General features: G+C 43.7%; 1 protein-coding gene across 1 annotated transcript in view; it reads right to left on the minus strand.

The window, feature by feature from the left end:
* SHBG (sex hormone binding globulin) overlaps positions 1-24,189 on the minus strand; it is a 62,266-nt gene that overhangs the window by 12,842 nt on the left and 25,235 nt on the right. The window contains exons 3-4 of the mRNA XM_040348800.1: positions 17,082-17,191; positions 8,473-8,662 (exon numbers count right to left, since the gene is read on the minus strand). Of these exons, the coding sequence (XP_040204734.1) occupies positions 8,473-8,662; positions 17,082-17,191 (300 nt within the window). The remainder of the gene's footprint in view (positions 1-8,472; positions 8,663-17,081; positions 17,192-24,189) is intronic.

Genomic DNA, 24,189 nt, shown 5'->3' on the forward strand with positions numbered 1-24,189 from the left:
TTAGAACATACTGAAGTTCTACAGGAAATCTCTGTTCTCAAAGTATAACATGGTGCTAGTGCAATAATATTGGCTAAATGTCCTGATTTTGCAGCGCACATGGTGCAAGTAAAACATTTGGTTTATATAAAGCAGTACAAAACATTTGAGTTACAGTAATTCATAGCAACCAGTTCTAAATTTAACAAAAGGAAAAAACAAGCTGCGCTAATAGGGTTAAATACATATACAGTGATGAAAATAAGTATTTGAACACCCTGCTATTTTGCAAGTTCTCTCACTTGGAAATCATGGAGGGGTCTGAAATTGTTATCGTAGGTGCATGTCCACTGTGAGAGACATAATCAAAAAAAAAAATCCAGAAATCACAATGTATGATTTTTTTTAACTATTTATTTGTGTGATACAGCTGCAAATAAGTATTTGAACACCTGAGAAAAACAATGTTAATATTTGGTACATTAGCCTTTGTTTGCAATTACAGAGGTCAAACGTTTCTTGTAGTTTTTCACCAGGTTTGCACACACTGGTGGAGGGATTTTGGCCCACTCCTCCACACAGATCTTCTCTAGATCAGTCAGGTTTCTGGGCTGTCGCTGAGAAACACGGAGTTTGAGCTCCCTCCAAAGATTCTCTATTGGGTTTAGGTCTGGAGACTGGCTAGGCCACGCCAGAACCTTGATATGCTTCTTACAGAGCCACTCCTTGGTTATCCTGGCTGTGTGCTTCGGGTCATTGTCATGTTGGAAGACCCAGCCTCGACCCATCTTCAAAGCTCTAACTGAGGGAAGGAGGATGTTGCCCAAAATCTCGCAATACATGGCCCCGGTCATCCTCTCCTTAATACAGTGCAGTCGCCCTGTCCCATGTGCAGAAAAACACCCCCAAAGCATGATGCTACCACCCCCATGCTTCACAGTAGGGATGGTGTTCTTGGGATGGTACTCATCATTCTTCTTCCTCCAAACACGGTTAGTGGAATTGTGACCAAAAAGTTCTATTTTGGTCTCATCTGACCACATGACTTTCTCCCATGACTCCTCTGGATCATCCAAATGGTCATTGGCAAACTTAAGACGGGCCTTGACATGTGCTGGTTTAAGCAGGGGAACCTTCCGTGCCATGCATGATTTCAAACCATGACGTCTTGGTGTATTACCAACAGTAACCTTGGAAACGGTGGTCCCAGCTCTTTTCAGGTCATTGACCAGCTCCTCCCGTGTAGTCCTGGGCTGATTTCTCACCTTTCTTAGGATCATTGAGACCCCACGAGGTGAGATTTTGCATGGAGCCCCAGTCCGAGGGAGATTGACAGTCATGTTTAGCTTCTTCCATTTTCTAATGATTGCTCCAGTGGACCTTTTTTCACCAAGCTGCTTGGCAATTTCCCCGTAGCCCTTTCCAGCCTTGTGGAGGTGTACAATTTTGTCTCTAGTGTCTTTGGACAGCTCTTTGGTCTTGGCCATGTTAGTAGTTGGATTCTTACTGATTGTATGGGGTGGACAGGTGTCTTTATGCAGCTAATGACCTCAAACAGGTGCATCTAATTTAGGATAATAAATGGAGTGGAGGTGGACATTTTAAAGGCAGACTAACAGGTCTTTGAGGGTCAGAATTCTAGCTGATAGACAGGTGTTCAAATACTTATTTGCAGCTGTATCATACAAAGAAATAGTTAAAAAATCATAAATTGTGATTTCTGGAAAAAAAAAATTTGATTATGTCTCTCACAGTGGACATGCACCTACGATGACAATTTCAGACCCCTCCATTATTTCCAAGTGGGAGAACTTGCAAAATAGCAGGGTGTTCAAATACTTATTTTCCTCACTGTATATATGACAAATATGTAGCTGTGCCAAAAAGGTGAATACCAAAAGTGAATGTATATAAGATTAAAAATAAATATAATGTATAATCAGACACTCTCGATAATTTAAATGAAGAATGTAAAAATCAAAATGAACGTGATAAACCAATAAAAAGTCCGTAAGAGTGAAATATCATAGGTGAATACATCCCATGTAGTCCGAAGAAATAATTGAAATTTCAATCCCCAAGTGATGAGAAAAAGAACAGTAACCCGGAATGTGATGATAGGGAAACACCTCCACCTTAATGATATACTGCCTCTTACCGGCTAGTATTGATCTCTTGTCACAGGAGATCAAAAAAAGCATGTAAGCTGGTTAGATGTCCAAAGTGAACGGCATCAATAGGATACAGCCTCAATCAATAAGTATTGCAGGATGCGCCATGAAAAGAGAAAGGAGCTCGCATAGCATAAAATCCAACGTAAATTTATTGAAAGATAAAAAAATGCGCACTTACAACATAAAAAATGCAATGTGCATGTAAAGGATCGAGCCGGCCGGCTCCTCGATCCGCCTGCCCGTGTCTTCCGGGTACAGCTGAGCGAGGTGACGTCAGAACTGCTTTCAAAGTTAGCCCACAAGAGTAATATCAACAGCGGCCTCTTTTGCCCCTAGGTTTAATGTGCGGAGAGGGACCCCATGCGCGTAGCTGGCGGATGCGATGTCTGCTGGCCACCCGCGATCGCGGGAACGAGAGCCAGAACGGGGATCTGTCAGTGTAAACAGACAGATCCCTGTTCTGAAAGTGGAGTTAGAGAGAGATCTACTGTTCCTTGTGAATAGGAACAGCGATCTCTCTCTGCCTCCAGTCAGCCTAGCCCACATACAGTTAGAAACACTCCCAGAAAACACACTTAACCCCTTGATCGCCCCCTAGTGTTAAGCACTTCCCTGCCAGTGACATTTATACAGTGATCAGTGGCTATTTTTTCTAGCTCCGATTGCTGTAAAAAAGTAAATGATCCCAAAAAAGTGTCAAAAAATCTTCCGGTCTGTACGTGGTTAAATAAGCAGTGCAACTCACAATTATAAATAGATTATATAAGTGAATATATAAAGTATGTGCAACAATGTTACATCTATGGTAACAACTAGTAAATGTTACTATATTGAATCCAAAACAAATTATTATTTAGCACAGATGTGGAAGATCGAGAGGAACTGTCCAAGGAATTGGACTCACCATTTGTTTTTATTCAATATAGTAACATTTACTAGTTGTTATCATATATGTAACATTGTTGCACATAATTTATGTATTCACTTATGTTTACTAATATATCCCACATACTTTCAGATGCCTTTGTAACAAGATAATCAATGTTATTCACTTAAAGCAGAGTTCCTACTAACAAAAAAAATATTAAAAGTCAGCAGCTACAAATACTGCAGCTGCTGACTTTTAATAATCGGACACTTACCTGTTCCAGGGTCCAGCAATGCGGGGAACGAAGCCCCACTCGTCTCTCCCTCCTCTCTGCAGCGCCGGCATTGTCACTGTGGGCACCCGACTGTGGCTTCACAGCCGTGCACGCACTGTGCATGCGCAAGCCGTGCTGCACACCGTGACTGGCCGAGCAATCATCTGGAACCTGTGACGTGTCCCAGATGATTGCTGAGAGGGAGGGGGGAGAGCTGAACCCTGTAAGAAGAGGGTTTCCGCCCCCCCCCCCAAATTACATGCCAAATGTGGCATTTCAGGGGGTCACCTTCCCTGGAAGGCACAGGTGCACCATCCAGCCCTGCTGCCAGCGGCCTGTAAAACCCTATGAGGGGCTGAAAGCTGCTGCAGTTGGACAGTGTCCTGAGCAGTACTAACATTTAGGGCAGTATGCACCCTGGGACAAATGCCTGGAACGTAGACTGTTTGTGTTCCAGGCATGCGCCCTCCTAATGTTGAAGTTACATTTTTTGGTGGAACTCCACTTTAACCTGTAAGTGGTCATAGTTATGGCTAATTGGTGTATATGTCCCTGACTGGACCATTTAAAAGAAATGTAGAATGGTTTTGAACCCCAAAATTGGAGGTAAGGTCAGTAGAGTTGTCCGTGATGTATGGAAACACTCAGAATAGGTAGGCATTTACAGCTGAAGTAAAAAAAGCATGAAATAAATTAAAAATAAATAAAAACAAACACACTTCCATCCATCACGGGAGCCTCTGTTGACAGATCTCTCTCATAGTATTTTATCAGTTTTCTTTGCCCTCTCCTGGTATTTTTGAAGATACCTTGTATCTTCGACATAGTTTCTTTAGAAAAAAAATGTTTCTCTTTAAAACATTTTTACCATTTCTTTTTAGTCAGGTAAATATAAAATACATATTAATATTTTGCATTCACCTTCAGAGCCAGCAGGTGGAGCTCTAATGTACTTTTTACATTTATCAAATTTGTCTTTGATGATACAGCACTGAATGAAGACTTTTGTTTACAAAACTCTTGCTCACAGCAGTGAACCCTTATATTTACCAACCTGCACCATGCAGTGGAAATAGGAAATTGAATGCTCAAATAGCTTCACATATGCAACACATGAGAAACTGAAAAGGTGTTACCACTTGTTAACTCTTTCCTATGGCAAACTCTTGCTTATAAAAAGTGAATTAATAGTTACCATATATTGCAGTCAGGGCTCAAAATTGTTACCCCACCTAATTCATACACTGCCCTGCGCCTAATTGCACCCGTAAACACGCCCTCGTAGATTATCTCATGGAATGACAATGTTTTATGCAGAATCAAGTTACAAAATTAAATATTACCAACAACAACTTTAACAAAATGGGACAGGGCACTGAGGGCAGACCAGAGGGACAGGGCACTGGGGGCAGACCAGAGGGACAGGGCACTGGGGGCAGACCAGAGGGACAGGGCACTAGAACTGTGTCTCTTCCCTATTCTCTTGCTGTCTCCTCTGCAACTCACATCCATCCTCTCTCTCTCTTTCTCCCATTCATCTCATCATCAGGAGTCTGTGTGTGCGGCTCCACGCTTGCATGTCCCCACTTCCCCCTTTTATTCAGGCTGGCAGAGAGGAGAGGAGCTGCAGCACAGCGGGAGGGAGTACAATCCAGCACTGAGATCCACACAACTGCACAGCCATTGACACCATAGCACAGCGCACACTGACAGCGCACAGCACACATTGAGACCAGTCTGTTCACAGTGCTCAGGCTAAACTTACATAGAGCACAAGGAGAAGAAAACTGCACAAACTAGAAGGCTGCCGCTCTCATGTCAGGGCAACTTTCAGTGAGCGCTGCACCGGAGTGGTAATTCTTGCAATCCTCCACCTCACTCATTACTTTCTGCTCTCCAGCTACATTGGTCGGGGCCCGGGGGAGGGGGGCAGGCTCAGAGAGGTCATACTGTTAGGTCCCATGGCTTAATGAGAATTGTAAGGAGAGCATCTGTGTACTGCTCTGCCTGTGCGCGGCTCACCAGACTACTTTTCCCGAGCATGCACCTTTCCTCTTCGGCCGCCAATCTCATCGGGACTCTAAGTGTAGGCACAGATTGGAGGGAGATTGGTCGTGCAGCCCTGTCATCACTCGCCCCCAGCTTAAATCCACTCGCCAAATGCTAGTAGGTGAGTGGAAATTTTGAGGGCTGTTGCAGTACAAGTGATCCCTCTCTGGCTTAGGCCCCATTTTATAACCAAGAGTTTGCTTTAGGAAATATTTAACAAGGGATAACACCTATTCAGTTACTAATGTGTTGTATATATGAAGCTATTTGAACCCAAGCATTCAAGTGAGTATACCCCTAAGTTAAAATGTCCAAATTGGGCCCAATTAGCCATTTTCCCTCCCCGGCAATAATGGTGCGTCCATAAAGGACGCAGGAGCGCCGCCCCCTCTCTCTTGTACCTGTCTGTCACCATAGATAGATTCAAGCATTGAATCGATCTATGGTTGCTGCTGCCGCCCCCTATTCAGGTGTCCGGCCCCTTCTCGGGCACCTGGCATCTGAATTACAGCAGTGGGGGTGTTTTTGGAAGCACCTGATTAGAGTCGTGGATCAGGATGCTCGGGTCTGGTTACCTGTCACCTGATTGGCTGAAGCGACAGGCGCTGTGATTGGACTCCTATCAGACATCCAATCATAGCAGAGTACAGGAAGAGGATGGGAGAAGACATCGAGGACTCAGAGGGAGCATGGAGGCAGCGCCATGACTCGAGACAGGTAAGTACTGGGCGGGGGGGCACACTGGCAGCATTTGATGGGCACAGTAGCAGCAATTGATGGGGCACAGTAGCGGTAATTGATGGGGTACAGTAGCGGCAGTTGATGGGCAAGTAGCGGCAATTGATGGGGCACAGTGGCAGCAATTGATGGGGCACAGTGGCAGCAATTGATGGTGCACAGTAACGCCAATTGATGGGTCACAGTGGCAGAAATGTATTGGGCACAGTAGCGCTAATTGATGGGCACAGTGGCAACAATTGATGGGGTACACTGGCAGCAGTTGATGGGCACAGTGGCAGCAGTTGATGGGCACAGTGGCAGCAATTGATGGGTACACTTCCTGCGTTTGATGGCACAGTGGCGGCAATTTATGGGTGCAGTGGCTGCGTTTGATGGCACAGTAGCTGCGCTTGATGGGCACAGTGACTGTGCTTGATGGGCACAGTGGCTGCATTTGATGGGCACAGTGGCTGCGTTTTTTCGGGTTCTAAAAAATGACGTGTTTTTTTTTAATGTCATTAAAAACTATTGTGTGTGGGCTTCAGAGCATTTTTCACGATCTAAAAAATGGGCATTAAAAATTTCGAACATGCTCTATTTTTTCACAACGTTTTTAAGGTTGTAAAAAATGGTCGTGTGGGGACTTTAACGACGTGAAAAAAACGCGCATGCTCAGAAGCAAGTTATGAGACGGGAGCCCTCGTTCTGGTAAAACTACCGTTCGTAATGGAGTAAGCACATTCATCACGCTGTAAAAGACTGAAAAGCGTGAATCGTCTCATGGCTATACAACTCCCTATTACATTCGTGAGTGGGAAAAAGAATTGGGCCATAACTTTACGAAAGAACAAGTGAATAGATTGATGGAGACAACACACCACTCCTCAATCAGTTCTTATATACAAGCGATGTCCTATAAATATCTCACTAGATGGTACCGGACCCCGACCCGCCTGGTGGAGATGTACCTGTCCGCAGATATTAACTGTTGGAGGGGATGCAACCAGAAGGGGTCATTTTTACATATTTGGTGGCACTGTCCTAGGATTAAAAAATTCTGGGAGGAGATAACACCTTGGATAAAAAAGTTAACACTGAGGCCGCGTACACACGACCGGTCAATCCGATGAGAATGGTCCGACGGACCGTTTTCATCGGTTCACCGCTGAATCAGACCGATGGTCTGATGTGCGTACACACCATCAGTTCAAAAACTGATCGGGTCAAAACGCGGGGACGTAAAACACACGGCGTGCTGAGAAAAAATGAATTTCAGTGCTTCCAAGCATGCGTCGACTTGATTCTGAGCATGCGTTTTGAACCAATGCTTTTGTGTACTAACTATCGGTTAGCCAAGCCAGGTTTTTTTTGTTTTTCTTTCTTTTTTTTGGTCTGGGGTTGTATCGTTGTTGTGTTCTCGTTTCCTCTTTTTGGAGATTGGAGGATAATGGGTGTATGTGAGTATTTCCCGCCACCCAAAGCAGTGCTTTTTTGATTGGTTATCCACGCCGCTCTATAGAGCAAGGGGCTGTATCGCATCCTCCCCTTGCTGTAAAGAGCGGTGTGGATAACCAATCAAAAGAACACTGTTCAATACCACATCCACCCCTTGCTGGCCCTTGCTGTGTAGAGCGGCGTGTACTATAGTGTATAATCAGCCATCGGAAGCGAGCGCGTCTACAGCTGACGAACAGCTGTTCCCGCTCTGAGTTTTCCGTCAGCTCGGAACCATATCGATGGTAGGAACCAGCTCGTTAGAACACAGGAACTGATGTCCATGTACAATATGTAAAATATACGTGTCAGGTCAGTAACCCAGAAAGCCGTATAACGAAATCACTGGAATGGCTGTCAGGCAACTAGCATTTTTTAAAAGGAATGATCATCAATGGCAGGCTAATTTCTAATTAATTTAACATTATTTTATCTGAACAATTTTCATTTATGCCTATATGGGTGTGTCATAAATCTTGCTCTGCTGTCTATTGTTACTCCAATCTGCTACTATCTACAGCTATCAGACTACAGATGTCATTTGACTGTGGCCTCGTACACATGGCCGAGAAACTAGACGGGCAAAACACATCGTTTTGCTTGTCGAGTTCCTTGTGAAGCCGCCGAGGATCTCGGCGAGCCAAATTTTCCCATTCCCGACGGGGAAAAAGAAGACATGCTTTCTTTTTGGACCGACGAGATCCTCGTTGGTTTCCTCGTCGAAAAGTGTACACACGTCCGGTTTTCTTCGGCAAAAAAAAAAACCCAGCAAGCTTCTTGCTGGTTTTTGCCGAGAAACTCGGCCGTGTGTACGAGGCCTTACAATAACTGGGGGCAATTAGCACACATGAGCATTCGAAGTTGTTATTACCTATATTTATTACACTTCTGCAGTGAAATTCAGAAGCTCTTACCTTTTGCCATTTGCCATTGCTGACTTCTGGTCCCCACTTAGAGAAAACCATTTGACCATTGCCATTACTCATCTGTACCTCCAACCGACCATCGCGAATCCCAAGTAGAAACCAGTTATCCATGCCAATATTTCCAAAGAATATGGTGCCTACGCTGTCATATGTCCGGATTTCAAACGATGAGAGATTGCTGTAATCATATAGGATAATCATCACAAAGACATCATGCTGTATTTTAATATGGTAAATCCATAACCAGAATGACACATCTGAACTCAAGCTAATGCCAAACATCGGGTGTCACAGGGTGATATTAATATGACATGATAGACATTTTATGTATTGTGTATTTAGGCACTTAACACTGCATTGGGAGATTAATCCCACAATGAATATCATATCTCTGCTCTGACAGTTCAATGAAGTGTCAAGCCTTGTACACACGACCGAGGAACTCGACGGGCGAAACACATCGCTTTGCTCGTCGAGTTCCTTGTTAGGCTGTCGAGGATCTCGGCGAGTCAAATTTCCCCATTTCCGTCGAGGAAAAAGAAGACATGCTCTCTTTTTGGCTCGACGAGATCCTCGACAGTTTCCTCGTCTAAAAGTGTACACACGACCGGTTTCCTCGGCCAAAAAAAAAATACCAGCAATTTTTTTTGCTGGTTTTTGCCGAGAAACTCGGTCGTGTGTACGAGGCCTTAGGGGAGTGAGCTTTCAAGGGAAACTGTCTGCCTATCCCGCCCATACCTATTCAGGGCAAAGTAGTAGGTTTTCTTTAAAGTGGTAGAAAACTGTGCAAAAATATAAAATAAATATATCAGGCCCCCTGCTGGATTAAGTCCTAATGTACTAGTATGCACCACATACTAGCACATTTTGTCAGACTTACCTGCACATGGAGCCCCCCAGTGCAGCGCTGTCACGGCTTTCCAGTGCTTCTATCTATACCCGGTCTTCCTTCTGGGTTCGTGGGCTACAGCTGTATGAATGACTAGGGTCACTCCCATGCATGTCCACAGGAGCCCCGGCACAGAGCTCCGAGGGAACAGAATAGGTATGCCGTCCCTTCAGAGCGCATGTGCCAGTGGCGTCTCTGGTTGTACCCCGTGCGACTCTAAGGCCGCGAACACACGATCGGTCAAAACCGATGAAAATGGACTGAAGGATCGTTTCATCGGTTAACCGATGAAGCTGACTGATGGTCTGATGTGCCTACACACCATCGGTTAAAAAAAACAATTGTGTCAGAACGCGGTGACGTAAAACACAACGACGTGCTGAAAAAAACAAAGTTCAATGCTTCCAAGCATGCGTCGACTTGATTCTGAGCATGCGCGGCTTTTTGACCGATGCTCTTGCATACTAACGATCGGTTTTGACCTATCGGTTAGGCGTCCATCGGTTCAATTTTAAAGCAAGTTCTCTTTTTTTTGACCGAAGGACAACTGACCGATGGGGCCCACACACAATCGGTTTGGACCGATGAAACGGACCTTCAGTCCGTTTTCATCGGTTTTGACTGATCGTGTGTACACGGCCTTAAACAGTGCAAGTTTATGCATATGCATGAAGGTAAAAAAAACTTCTGCATACAGCAGCCCCCCCATATACCTGAGCCCCTTTTGATCGAGCAATGTTCATGAGAGCCCCTAGCCTCCCTCCCCCTATACCTGAGCCTTGTCATCAAGTGATGTCCTTGGCTCTCCAGGAACTCTCTGGGGACTCCTGATTGGCTCACTGACTGTGATTGACAATCAACCAATCAGGAGACAGAGGGGGAGGGGCTGAGTCGCGGCTTTGTGCGGCTTGAGAGGGCACCTGCATGGGTGCCTTGGGGGTCAGAAGCACCGCCATGGACCAGAGAAGAGGTGGATCCAGGCTGCTCTGTGCAAAACCATTACACACAGCAGGTAAGTATAACATGTTTGTTAATTTAGAAAAAAAACAAGACTTTAATATAACTTTAAGCCAGTCTCGGAATTAAATTTAGCCTTGGCACATAAAACACACTCTCACTTCTGTATTTGTGACCAAATGTTGCCAGGCTTGATGGAACACAATCAGAAATTCATCCTCTGTTCATTCACTACATAATGTTTCAGTATTTACAAGACGTCGTAATATAAGAACAGATTAAATCATTGAAAAAAAAATGTTTATTGGATATACTTGAACCTCAACAAAAACAGCTTTGTACCCTTACTCACTACTGTGTATTGAATTGGATACTGTACTTTGAAAAAAATTAATCAAAATGTTGTTACAGAAAAAAACATTTAATGATATGTACAGTACAGACCAAAAGTTTGGACACACCTTCTCATTCAAAGAGTTTTCTTTATTTTCATGACTATGAAAATTGAAGATTCACACTGAAGGCATCAAAACTATGAATTACCACATGTGGAATTATACATAACAAAAAAGTGTGAAACAACTGAAAATATATTTCATATTCTAGGTTTTCAAAGTAGCCACCTTTTGCAGCAGACACATCTCTAGAACTGTTAGGAGGAGACTGTGTGAATCAGGCCTTCATGGTAGAATATCTGCTAGGAAACCACTGCTAAAGAAAGGCAACAAGCAGAAGAGACTTGTTTGGGCTAAAGAACACAAGGAATGGACATTAGACCAGTGGAAATCTGTGCTTTGGTCTGATGAGTCCAAACTTGAGATCTTTGGTTCCAACCCCCAGCCTAGGTTTCAGATATTTAGTAAATAAATCAGTGGCAGGCAGTGGAATTTTTCTTGGGGGGGCAAACAGTATGCCACTCCCTGGTCGGTTGGTAGCACTTACCACATCACCAGCTGCTTGCCCTGCTTGGTGGCCGCCCATCTTCTTCCTCTCCACAGGTCATTATGGCAACGGCTTCTGTTTCCTCCCTTCTCCTCGACGGCCAATCGGAAAACAGGTCTCACACCTGCTCCGAATTGAGGATCAGTGTTTCAACACTGAATATTAATTCGCTGTTGTAACACACCTCTGGCTCTAATCAGGTGCTTAAAAAGATACAAATAAAACGGTCACTGTAATTCATGCGCCCGGTATCCTGAAAGGGGCCGGATGCATTATTAGGGGGTGGCTGCGGTGCCCGTGGATAGATTCATGCTATGCATAAATCTATGCATTGCATATAGGGAGTGGCGTGGCGAAAGGGGGCGCTGCTCCTAATGGATGGGCTGACACTGAAATAAACCAAATTTTGCTACACCTATGGCATCAATAGTTAAGTAACATGCTAAATTCTGCTTATCACATTGTCTCCATATGTAGGACACTTAACGCTAACAATAATCCGTAAAAGCAATATATAGGTTAGCCTAAATAGTACACTGTGGGGTTGACTAAAACTGCAGAGTGCAAAATCTGGTGCAGCTGTGCATGGTAGCCAATCCAGCTTGTTCAATTAAGCTTTGACAATAAAACCTGGAAGCTGATTGGTTTCTATGCGGCAGATTTTGCACTCTCCAGTTTTAGTAAATCAGTCTCTATAGCCCGGATTCACAAAGGAGTTACGATGGCGTATCTCCAGATACGCCGGCGTAACTCTGAGTGCGGGCCGTCGCAACTTGGCGCCTGATTCATAGAATCAGATACGCCTCACAGTTGCCTAGATACGAGCGGCGTCTCCTACGCCGTCGTATCTTAGGGTGCATAAATCCGCTGGCTGTTAGGTGGCGCTTCCGTATATTTCCGCTTTGAATATGCTAATTAGCTAGATACGCCGATTCACGAACGTACGCGCGCCCAGCGTATCACGATACGTCGTTTACGTAAGGCGCCGGACCGGCGTAAAGTTACCCCTCATAAAGCAGGGGTAAGTCATGTTAGGTATGGATGTCGGAAACGTACGAACAGTGTCGTATTTTACGTAGTTTGCGTAAGAGAAAACGATTTTCTCTTCCTGTAAAGTTGCTTCAGTTAAGACAGTGATCCAACTTTGGAGGCAACTTCCATTCACTTCAATGGAATTTCTCACGTCGGGCGTCTTGGGGCGACACAAGTCGGATCCCAAGTCGCTGCAGTGTGAACCGGCATGTACTGTATCACTTACTGTTATTAACCTGTAACGTTTGATTGTTTCAATAAATATTCCTTCTGTTAAAAAAAAATCAGTCCCTATATCCTATAATCTACACATAGGGGTTGATTTACTAAAGGGAAATCCACTCTGCACTACAAGTGCACTGCAAGTGCACTTTAAAGTGCACTTATAAGTGCAGTCACTTTAGATCCCCATAGATCTGAGGGGAAGCTCTGCTGGTTTTATCATCCAAACATGTGTAAGCAAAAATGCTGTTTTTTATTTTACTTGCATGTCTCCCTCAGATCTACAGTGACTGCACTTCCAAGTGCACTTTACACTTGTAGTGCAAAGTGGATTTACCTTTCGTAAATAACCCCCATTGTGTCACACTCAAAGGCATCTTTGGACAATGGGTGGTTCTTATTTACATTAGACAAACCATGTCAGAACTACAAACTCCTAAACAGGTTTTAGGATTGGGTAACCTAAGCGCTATTGGTTTTGTTGTTGGAATGGATGGAACACTGAACTAAGAACTCAACTTAAAGCAGTGCAGGGCCTTTAAGGCAGTGGCGTAGCATGGGGGAGCCAGGGGGACCGTGGCCCCAGGCGCAACAATGGGGGGGGGGGGCGAAATCCTGCACCCGTTTGTGTCACTTTTCGAAATTCTGTGAAATTCATTAACTGTGTCACCGGGACCCCGGCCGCCATTTTGCGCCCTGTGATTGGGCGAATGTGGTCATGTGCTGCGGCGGGCTGGACAGTCATTGAACGCCCACACTTCCTTAAGCCATCTTCTCCTCCACCCTACCTCCTTCCTCCTGACCGCGCCGGATCTGGAAGGAAAGGAAGTGCAGTGGGACGTCATCTGGGACGGAGTGGAAATCTTTCTTAAGATGATCGATGGACAACAAAAAACAGAGGTGAGTCACGAGTGAGCCTGTGAGGGAGGCAGGGAGCCAGCTCAGATCATGGGAGCAGCCGCCGGTCAGCACTGCAGTTAGGGAGAGTCACGCCACCGCACCGCCATGCCATGCCAGGTGTTGCTGTTGCTAATGCTATTGCCAGCCAGCCAGCCAGCACACACACAGCATCATGCCTGTGTCCCTAAGTACAGTTACATGCCAAAAGCCCCCTCCAGGCCCCCCCCTCCTACTGCTGCAGGATTAATAATTTACAGGCTGCATAGTGTATTGTGTAGCGGTCTGTGTGTATTGTATAGTGTAGTGGGTAGTGTACTGTATTGTGTAGTGTGGTGTGTGTGTTTATTGTGTAGTGTGGTGTGTGTGTTGGTCTGTGGGTAGAGTATTGTGTAGTGGTCTGTGTGTATTGTGTAGTGTAGTGGTCAGTATAGGAGTCAAGTCGGTTAGTGTAGCCATCAGTGTGTATTGTGTAGCGGTCTGTGGGTAGTGTATTGTGTAGTGTATTGTGTAGTTTGTGTAGTGTAGTGGTCAGTATAGGAGTCAGGTAGGTTAGTGTCGGTCTGTGGGTAGTGTATTGTGTAGTTTGTGTAGTGTAGCGGTCAGTGTGTATTGTGTAGCGGTCTATGGGTAGTGTATTGTGTAGTGGTCAGTTACGTATAGGAATCAGGTAGGTTAGTGTTGTGTATTGAATGAATGAATGAATGAAAAACTTATATAGCGCGGCACATGCAAACCGAATCGCCTCTGGGCGCTTGTTGTTCCTGTCTCTTGACATCAAAAGAGCAGAGTGTTAATCTGAAAGTCAGGTGGTTTTCCTCCAACCGAATGCTGGTTGGTAAAGCGTTCCATAGTCTAGGACCTTGAAAAGCAAACCTTCTTTCTCCATTGGACTTGTATTTGATTTTGGGTACCTTGACCAGATTTTGGTCGGTGGATCGCAGAACGCGATTCGAATTGTGAGGTTCTATCTTGTCGCAAAGATATTGCGGAGCCTTCCCATGGATGCACTTATGTGTCAGGCAGAGTGCTTTAAAAGCAATTCTGTCTTTTACTGGCAACCAGTGAAGGGTTCTCAGCGAAGGTGAGATTGATTCCCATGTCTTTTTCCCAGTCACAAGTCTGGCGGCCGTGTTCTAAACGACTTGCAGACGAGAGATTTGGTACTTTGGGAGTCCGAGGTAAAGGGCATTTGCATAGTCCAGTCTGGAGTTCACGATTGTTTCTACCACAACTGCTACGTCTTCTTTGGGGATAAATGGAATAAGTCTGCGTAGTAGGCGCAACAGATGGTGCGATCCGCTGACTACTGACCCTATTTGTGCGTCCATTGTCATGAAGGTGTCGAAGATGACTCCGAGACTTTTGACTTTGGAGCTAGGGGTGATGATTTGGCCCAGAATGGGCGGGGGTGTCCAGGTTGTTGCCAGTTGACTCTTTCGGCTGGCCTGAAACATAAGAAGTTCTGTTTTGGAACTGTTGAGTTTAAGATAACTCTTAATCATCCAGTTTTCTATCAAAGAGAGACATTTCTCTAAACTGAGATGATGATCCTTTTTGTTGCGATACGAAAATACAGTTGCGTATCGTCTGCATAAGAGTAGTAGAGTAGTTCTTGGCTACTGATGATTTCAAAGAGAGGGCAAAGATAGATGTTGAAAAGCACCGGTGACAGGGGGGATCCTTGGGGGACTCCACATGACACTGTGCGCTTTTCCGACGTGAAAGATCCTAGTTTCACTGTTTGTGATCGGTTTTCAAGAAAGGAGGAAAACCATGGTAAATCACCTTCTGCGACTCTGGCAACCTCAGCCAGTCGCATCAGTAACAGTTTGTGGTCTACCGTGTCAAAGGCTGCGCTTAGGTCCAGCAGAACCAGGAGACAGGATTCTCCTTCGTCTGCGGCCTCGAGGGCGTCGTCCCATATTTTGAGTAAGGCCGTTTCTGTCCCGTGTCCGGGACGGAAACCTGATTGAAATGGTTCGAGTAGATTGTGGGTATCTAGATGCTGTTGCAGCTGTTGTACCACTACTTTCTCCATTACCTTGGAGAGAACATTTAGGCCTGTTATGGGGTGGCGGTGAGCTGGGTCCTTGGGATCCAGGTTAGGCTTTTTCAAGATGGGCTGGATTGTGCCCTCTTTCAGCAGGGAGGGCACTATGCCTTCCTTAAATGACTGGTTTATAAGCTGCGTGATAGGTGGTGCCAGGATGTCGTCACATTCCTTCAGCGGTTTAGTGGGGATGATATCATTGGGCGCTGTGCTGTTCCGCAAAGTACCAATGATATTCTTTGTGGCATCGATGGAGATGGGTTCCAGAGTGAACTTTGTTGATTGTAGAAAGTTTCTGTGGGTATTTTGTGGTTGATTGAGGAGGGGGTTGAGGGGGGTATTGTTTTGCAGAATGCTTTCCCGGATTTTTTCAATTTTATTGATGAAGAAATCCGAAAATTCATTACAGAATTCTTGGGTGTCTGAGTTGGGGACTTCAAGACATCCTGGATTCATGGTCTGGGTGACCATCTTGAAGAGTTCGCGGGGGCGGTTTAGGGCGCTGTTAATCGCCATAGAAAAATGATGTTTCTTGGCTTTGAAGATTTCTTTATGATATTGTGTTGTTATTGCCTTGTAGATGATGAGGTTATCCTCTGAAGGGCTTCTTTTCCAGGCGGCTTCCGCCCTTCTGCGCTCTTGCTTCAGTAGTGACAGCTGGTTGTTGAACCAGCCAGAGACTTTTTTTTTGTGTATTGTGTAGTGTGGTGTGTAGCGGTCTGTGGGTAGAGAATTGTGTAGCGGTCAGTGTGTGTTGTGTAGCGGTCTGTGGGTAGTGTATTGTGTAGTGGTCAGTATAGGAATGAGATAGGTCAGTGTATTGTATAGTGTAGTGGGCAGTATAGGAATCAGGTAGGTTAGTGGTCAATTGTAGGAAGGGAAGGGACTCGGAGTGCGAAAAGTCCACAGGTTAGGGGGGTGCAAATTACTTGCCTTGCCCTGGGCGCTGACAACCCACGCTACGCCACTGCTTTAAGGATGTACATTTAGGTGTAGTTACATATGGTTAAAGCGGATGTGCCATGGGAACAAAATATTAAAAGCCAGCAGCTACAAATACTGCAGCTGCTGACTTTTAATATTAGGACACTTACCTGTCCTGGAGTCCAGCGCCGATCGCAGCAGAGCACGAGCGATCGCTCGTCACTCTGCTGCTCCCCCCGCCATCCACGCTGAGGGAACCAGGAAGTGAAGCGCTGCGGCTTCACTGCCCGGTTCCCTACGGCGCATGCGCCCGCCGATTGGCTCACACGCTGTGTGCTGGGAGCCGAGTGTTCCCAGCACACAACGGGCGACAGGCGGGATGTGACGGAATGCCCGTCTTTTGCCCGTAGCGTGTGGCCGGAAGTGGGTGCAAATACCTGTCTTTAGACAGGTATCTGCACCCCCCTCCCCCCTGAAAGGTGTCAAATGTGACACCGGAGGGGGGAGGGTTCCGATCAGCGGGACTCCACTTTAGGGTGGAGAACCGCTTTAATGATTCATACACCTGTGTTAGATCTACCAGGACATAATCTATACTGACTGTCTTGGGGGTGATTTGTGAGGTGCAGTAAAAAGTAGAAAGACTCTTCATATAGCCAAGGTTAGGTTATATTTTTTTACCTGGATAAGGATGACAGAGGGAATTCCAGACGCAGAACATTCTTTGGGTCTCCATTTCCCAGATACAGGCTGTGTGGGGATCTCACTGGACTTCCAGCTGAACAAGAGTCCTGAAAAAGACCAAAACACTGTGCTATGAAAAGTGTGTTCATTTGCAACTTAGATTTTTACTGCTACCAAACAAACTATAGCAAAGGCTTGGAAAAGTGCAGACCTCTGTTCTTAAGGGTTGATTCCAAGGTCTCCTAGATGCTGCTAAATAAGAAAATGATTGCTATGCTTAATGATAGAATGGTCCCCTTTAAAAGGATGCGGTCCCTTTTGATCCATCACTACCAGGGGCGGACTGACAACTCATGGGGCCTCGGGCAATAGGAGATTATGGGGCCCCCAGGCAATAGATTATGGGGCCACACAGTATACACACACAGTATACATATATACACACACACACACACACACACACAGTATACAGTACATACACACACTGAGAAGGTACTTTAGAGGCAGGGCAGCTATAATCTTGGGATTTTTAGACCAAAAGGATGTCGGTAAGTGACATTTCAGGGACAGATGTAAAAAAAAAAAAAAATGATTTTTACATACTGTTCCTGGTTTTACTGAGGGTGGCAAACTGATGGGGCCCCCTAGTGGCAAAAATCATGCCCGAATGGTCAGTCCGCCCCTGATCACTATCTACCTTGAACTTTGAGGTCCCACAAAAAAATCAAGAACTACTCATGGCCCGAACTGTACCCCTGCATGCAGACCCCTCTACACCCCATTTAGTGTTTGATAGAGTGGAGAAGGGTTAAACCGCCTGCACATTTTTTATTTTTGCTGCCCCTACCCATTGGGGAGAAATCCCATTATCTTCTGTCTTGGAAACACAATAGGAAGTAATAGGAATTATATTTGTTGCTGGGTACGCAAAATGACCTGGAGGTGCATTGCCTTGGCTGCTGCAGACCTGGCTGTGCCCACTTGTAATGTTCCCCCCTCGCTGGCGCTGGAGGACACAACTGCTGCAATGGATCATGAGACTTTTACTTCTGGAGGAGTGCTGCACTGTATGGAAAATGAATGAAGAATGGACTACAACACCCAAGACTACCTGTAAAAACCATAGGTTGCAGAAAATTGCTTGATTCCCCCATCAACACATCATTGCTCAGTGTTGCTACTCTGTTCTCCCCGCAAGGTGGGGCGCGGGTTTTAGCTATATATACCATAGTTTGTAGACTCTATAACTTATTATAAATTCTAAACAATGATTTGGGTTATTCTCACCAAAGAAATGTAGTAGTATACATTTTGACCTAAATTTATGAAGAATGATTATGTATTTGCAAAATGTTAAGAAATGAAGAAAAACGATTTTTTCCCCAAATTTTTGCTCTTTTTTTAGTTTATTTAACAAAAATAAAAAAAATAAACCAGCAGTGATTAAGTACCACCAAAAGAAAGCTCTATTTGTGTGAAAAAAATGATAAAGATGTAATATCAGTACAGTGTTGAATGACCTCACAATTGTTGGATAGAATGGCGAGGGGTTTGTACTACCGTCATGTTTTTCAGTGCTGCCTGGGGAGATTTACACTCTATGGCCCAGATTCACGTAGATGGGCGCAAACTTGTGCGGGCGTAACGTATCTCATTTACGTTACGCCGCCGCAAGTTTTTCAGGCAAGTGCTTTATTCACAAAGCACTTGCCTGTAAAGTTGCGGCGGCGTAGCGTAAATCACCCAGCGGAATTCAAATTTGGCGGGTAGGGGGCGTGTTTCATTTAAATGAAACGCGTCCCCGCGCCGAACAAACTGCGCATGCACCATCCCTAAAATATCTCAGCGTGCATTGCTCTAAATGACGTCGCAAGGACGTCATTGGTTTTGACGTGGACGTAAATTACGTCCAGCACCATTCACGGACGACTTACGGAAACAACGTAATTTTATAAATTTTCGACGCGGGAACGACGGCCATACTTAACATTGACTGCGCCTCATAGACCATGGGGCAACTTTACGCCGGGAAAAGCCTAACATAAACGTCGTAACTTTACTGCTTCGGACGCGTGTACGTTCGGGAATTCGCGTATCTATCTAATTTGCATACTCAACGCGGATTTCGACGGAAGTGCCACCTAGCGGGCCAAAAAAAAAATGCAGTTAAGATCCGACGGCGTAAGAGACTTACGCCTGTCGGATCTAATGGATATCTATGCGTAACTGATTCTAAGAATCAGTCGCATAGATACGACGGCGCTAGGCAGAGATACGACGGCGTATCTGGAGATGCGCCGTCGTATCTCTTTTGAGAATCTGGGCCAATTTGTCTTGATGACCAATGACACTGGGACAGAAGTGATGTGAAATCACATTCACAGTTGTCAACATAATAAGTGCTGAGGGGAAATCTTCCAATAGCGACATCTGTCCAAGTGTAAACGGTCTAATAGAGAATTTCCCCTTTTAGATATTCTCCCTCTTCCTTTGGATATATACTACAATTGAAATAAATAAATAAATAAATAAATAAATAAATAGGCAAATCTCTTTTTATTATTTTGGAAAGTGTAATTTTCATTTTTATTTTTTCCATCTGTGCCACATTAGGAAGATTTACCTTCACTTCATAGCCAAAACAGGAAGTGAGAGGAAATCCCTGCAATTAAGGGAATCCCTTGGGGCTCTCCAGATCACCAGAACTAGTGTCCCCATTGGTTTTCCCTCTAGTAATTTTCTGGGGACAACCCAAAATCTGGGATTTTCTTTTACTTTCACTTCCAATGATAATGGAAAATAGGACAAATAGAGAGGGTGAATTTCCATAATGGGGGCACAGACAGCAATAAAAACTGACAGGGGTTCTAATTCCTCTCCACGCTACCCAAGCTTGCCTTGGGTTTGCATGACTTTTGGCAAGAAAGTAAAGTTGTATCATTGAACCACAGTCTTGGTGTTGCTGATACCTGTATGGTTTGAACATTTTCATAGATCTTTTAGTCATTTCTATAGAGATTGCCAACTATTACTGCTGAAAGGACAGGATTTGAGAAAAACCATGGGTACTGAATAGTGGATGTGCATGAACAGGGTGGGGATCTATCTAAAAAGAAATCAGAGAAAAATCCAGAAACCTCCTTACTCCTGAAATTCGTTGGCTAGGGAAGCCTATAGACATTGCAAACTTCTCATGATTATCCATATGATATGGCATCATTATATGGCTGTATGTACCACAAAGCTTGTTCACATACCTATACATCAATGCAGTTCATTGCACCTGTAAACCAGTAGGACTTTGCTGTACCATTGTAGGAAATGAAGATATACAATATAATGTTGCACTATGCTGTGACTCAATATGCCCATTCTCATGCATGAAGCAGTCTGTCCGCAATTTATACAAAGAGCAGTGATAGTAGCATACATCCCAACTTTTTGAGATGGAACAAGGGACACCTATTAGCAAAAGTATGTAGCCATAGGACATACCCCTGCCAAATTCCCCTATAGGAGAATTGTATAAAAAAAGATTAGTCAAACCCACAAGTGCATTTTTTTACCACTACTATTCTTTTATCTGCTTTTGAAATTTTCAAATGCAGCAATTTAGATTTTTTTTTTTTTAAGGACTATGTAGCTCCAGTTTGTAGATGTTGAACACATATCCTAATGGCAGTGTTGATTGCCACATTAAACAAGCTACTAGCAGGCTCCAGAACTTCTTGAAGCTTGTTAAAAGCCTGCTAGCAGGTTGCTTAAAGTGGCAATCAACACTCCCATTAGGCTTTGTGTTCATATTTTTACAAACTGGAGCTGAATGATACTTTAAAAGCTTTAACAAGGCTTGCTGAAAGCTCGGCAAATGCTTTGTCAAAGTTTGCTATTCACACTGCTCTTATACAAGCTGAAGCCTATGAGAAACAGTTCTAAGAATCTAAGATTTCTACATGTTACAACTACACATATCACTATATTAACATCAACCTGTGAGTCTAGGTTTTTGAGCACTGCCACTGTTTCTTTAGGAACATGATCCGGGAATTTTATCTTGATTCTAGTAATCTAGTATGTTGGTGACCTAGAACAAGCAAGCAGGACAGGAGTTAAAGCGGGAGTTTACCCAAAACATTTTTTTTTAACCTTAGATTTGATGCTCATTTTGTCTAGGGGAATCGGGTATTTTTTTTAAATCCAAGCAGTACTTACCATTTTAGAGATGCATCTTCTCCGCCGCTTGCGTGTATGGTGTTCGGGACTGGGCGTTCCTACTTGATTGACAGTCTTCCGAACGTCGGTGCGGCTCTATACGACGCCTGGCGTTCGGCTACTTTCGGAAAATCGTGACGCGATAGATGCGACTGTCGGAAGCCTGTCAATCAAGTAGGAATGCCCAGTCCCGCAGCCCATACCCGGAAGCGGCGGAGAAGATGCATCTCTAAAACGGTAAGTACGGCTTTGATTTTAAAAAAACTACCCGATTCCCCTAGACAAAATGAGCATCAATCTAAGGTTAAAAATGTTTATTTCCGGGTGAACCTCCACTTTAAGGCTTGTTAACTCCAACTGGTCATGTGCTTGGTCTAGTCAGTGACTCACTAGATAGTGGACATAGGATGAGCAGCATGGAATCTGCAACCTTTATAGACAAATCAGCAGATATATCCCACATATTTCTACCATCATGGGTTTATGTCCATATTGCACTTGTGTGGGGACTTGTGTATTCTGATGTTCACAGCCCATCTCTGGTACTAAAGATATGTCCCTCCAAATATTCCATATGGTTAACATGGGCTCATCTATGGCCAGCATAAGACTTCTTTATAAGAATACAGCCAAGTCTTCCCCAAGGGATATACCTGTGATTGTTTTAACTGATTCAGCCACCATTGTCCAGAACTCTTTCAATCTTGGACATTCCCAAAATATATGTAATAAGGTGCCCTCAGATTCAAGACATCACCAACAGACATTTGATACTTGAGGGAAAATCCGGTGCAATACAACAGGTGTCTTGTACCATCTAGTAAGAATTGTATACCCTCCCTTTTGGTACCTAAGATCCCACATTTGTAGGAACACCAGTTCTTGTGGTGCTTCTAATCTAATCAACGAAGCATAAAAATGTGACAATGAATGTCTCATCGGTTCCCCCTTTAAAGTGGAGGTTCACCCAAAAACTTAATTTTTAACATTAGATTAAGGCTCATTTTGTCAAGGGGATGGGTATGGGCTGCGGGACTGGACGTTCCTATTTGATTGACAGGCTTCCGACAGGCTTCTGATGGTCGCATACATCACGTCACGATTTTTCAAAAGTAGCCGAACGTCGGTGCGCAGGCGCCGTATAGAGCCGCACCGACGTTCGGCTTCTTTTGGCTACTCGTGACACGATGTATGCAACCGTCGGAAGCCTGTCGGAAGCCTGTCAATCAAATAGGAACGCCCAGTCCCGAAGACCATACACGGAAGCGGCGGAGAAGATCTCTCTCTAAAACGGTAAGTACTGCTTCGATTTAAAAAAAAAAAGAACCACCCGATTTCCCTTGACAAAATGAGCCTCAATCTAATGTTAAAAAAAAAAATTCGGGTGAACTCCCGCTTTAAGCATAGTTGTTCAAATACGGAGGGTGTCCGTACTATAGTAAGCATTTCTGGCATCGATCGGAGGAATGTACTAAGCTGTGCCCGTCGAAGAAAGTCCAGATCCGTAAAATTGTGCTCCACCTCTCTACTCATCATTATCGGATTCCCTGATGAGAAGTGTAAAAGCCTACTAACACCTTGTTGTAACAAAGTCACAATCTTTTTAGTTATAATTATACGAAAATGATTTAGCATGCTGCATGCGATGGTTTATATCTAATAATTTAGCATGCTGCATACGATGGTTTATATAAAATTATTTAGCATGCTGCATGCGATGGTTTATATACAAATTATTTAGCATGCTGCATGCGATGGTTTATATCAAATTATTTAGCATGCTGCATGCAATGGTTTATATAAAATTATTTAGCATGCTGCATGCAATGGTTTATATAAAATTATTTAGCATGCTGCATGCAATGGTTTATATAAAATTATTTAGCATGCTGCATACGATGGTTTATATAAAAATGATTTAGCATGCAATGGTTTATATCAAATTATTTAGCATGCTGCATGCAATGGTTTATATCAAATTATTTAGCATGCTGCATACGATGGTTTATATAAAAATGATTTAGCATGCAATGGTTTATATCAAATTATTTAGCATGCTGCATGCAATGGTTTATATCAAATTATTTAGCATGCTGCATACGATGGTTTATATAAAATGATTTAGCATGCTGCATACGATGGTTTATATAAAATTATTTAGCATGCTGCATGCAATGGTTTATATAAAATTATTTAGCATGCTGCATACGATGGTTTATATAAAATAATTTCGCATGCTGCATGGTTTATATGGCTTTACAACACAAAGCACAGAAAAAATAGATCAGACGTGAAAAGATAATAATTTGATTGGCTATCCTCAAAGAGATAACTAACCAATTAGCTGGCAAAACAATTCAGTTAGTTGTAAAGCTTGCACGAAACACAGTCATCAACAACAGATCAGCTAATCATAAAAGGTAATACTTCCATTGAATTACCACAAGAATAATTTCCAAGGAAAATCCAATACCATTACACAAAACACAATACAAAACAATATTCAGCCACTATACAGCAATAATTTTTTTTTTTTAAAGGAACATATAACTTATTTCTAAGTCATTCCTACAGATATAACTTGCCCCAACTGGTACGTGAAATAAAACTGCCTTTGTTTTAGAACAATGCAAATAACAGTAATGGGCTTAACCTATAAAAAGAATAACGGGGTATACTTTATACATAGCTTTGGGTCTCTGCACCTTTTGAATGTTTTATTTGTCATGAATTGGTATTTTACTCATAAATCATTAGTCATTTCCACCTGGATTAGCTCCATTCTCTGTTCACCTGTAAAGCACCTCATATAGCTTCAGAATTATCAGCATTCTGAAGTTAGACTATGCAACATTTTTAATGGACTTTTATATATAAAATACCACAAAAATCA

Source organism: Rana temporaria, chromosome 4 (assembly GCF_905171775.1).
Source record: "Rana temporaria chromosome 4, aRanTem1.1, whole genome shotgun sequence".
In the NCBI taxonomy this organism is placed as follows: Eukaryota; Metazoa; Chordata; class Amphibia; order Anura; family Ranidae; genus Rana; species Rana temporaria.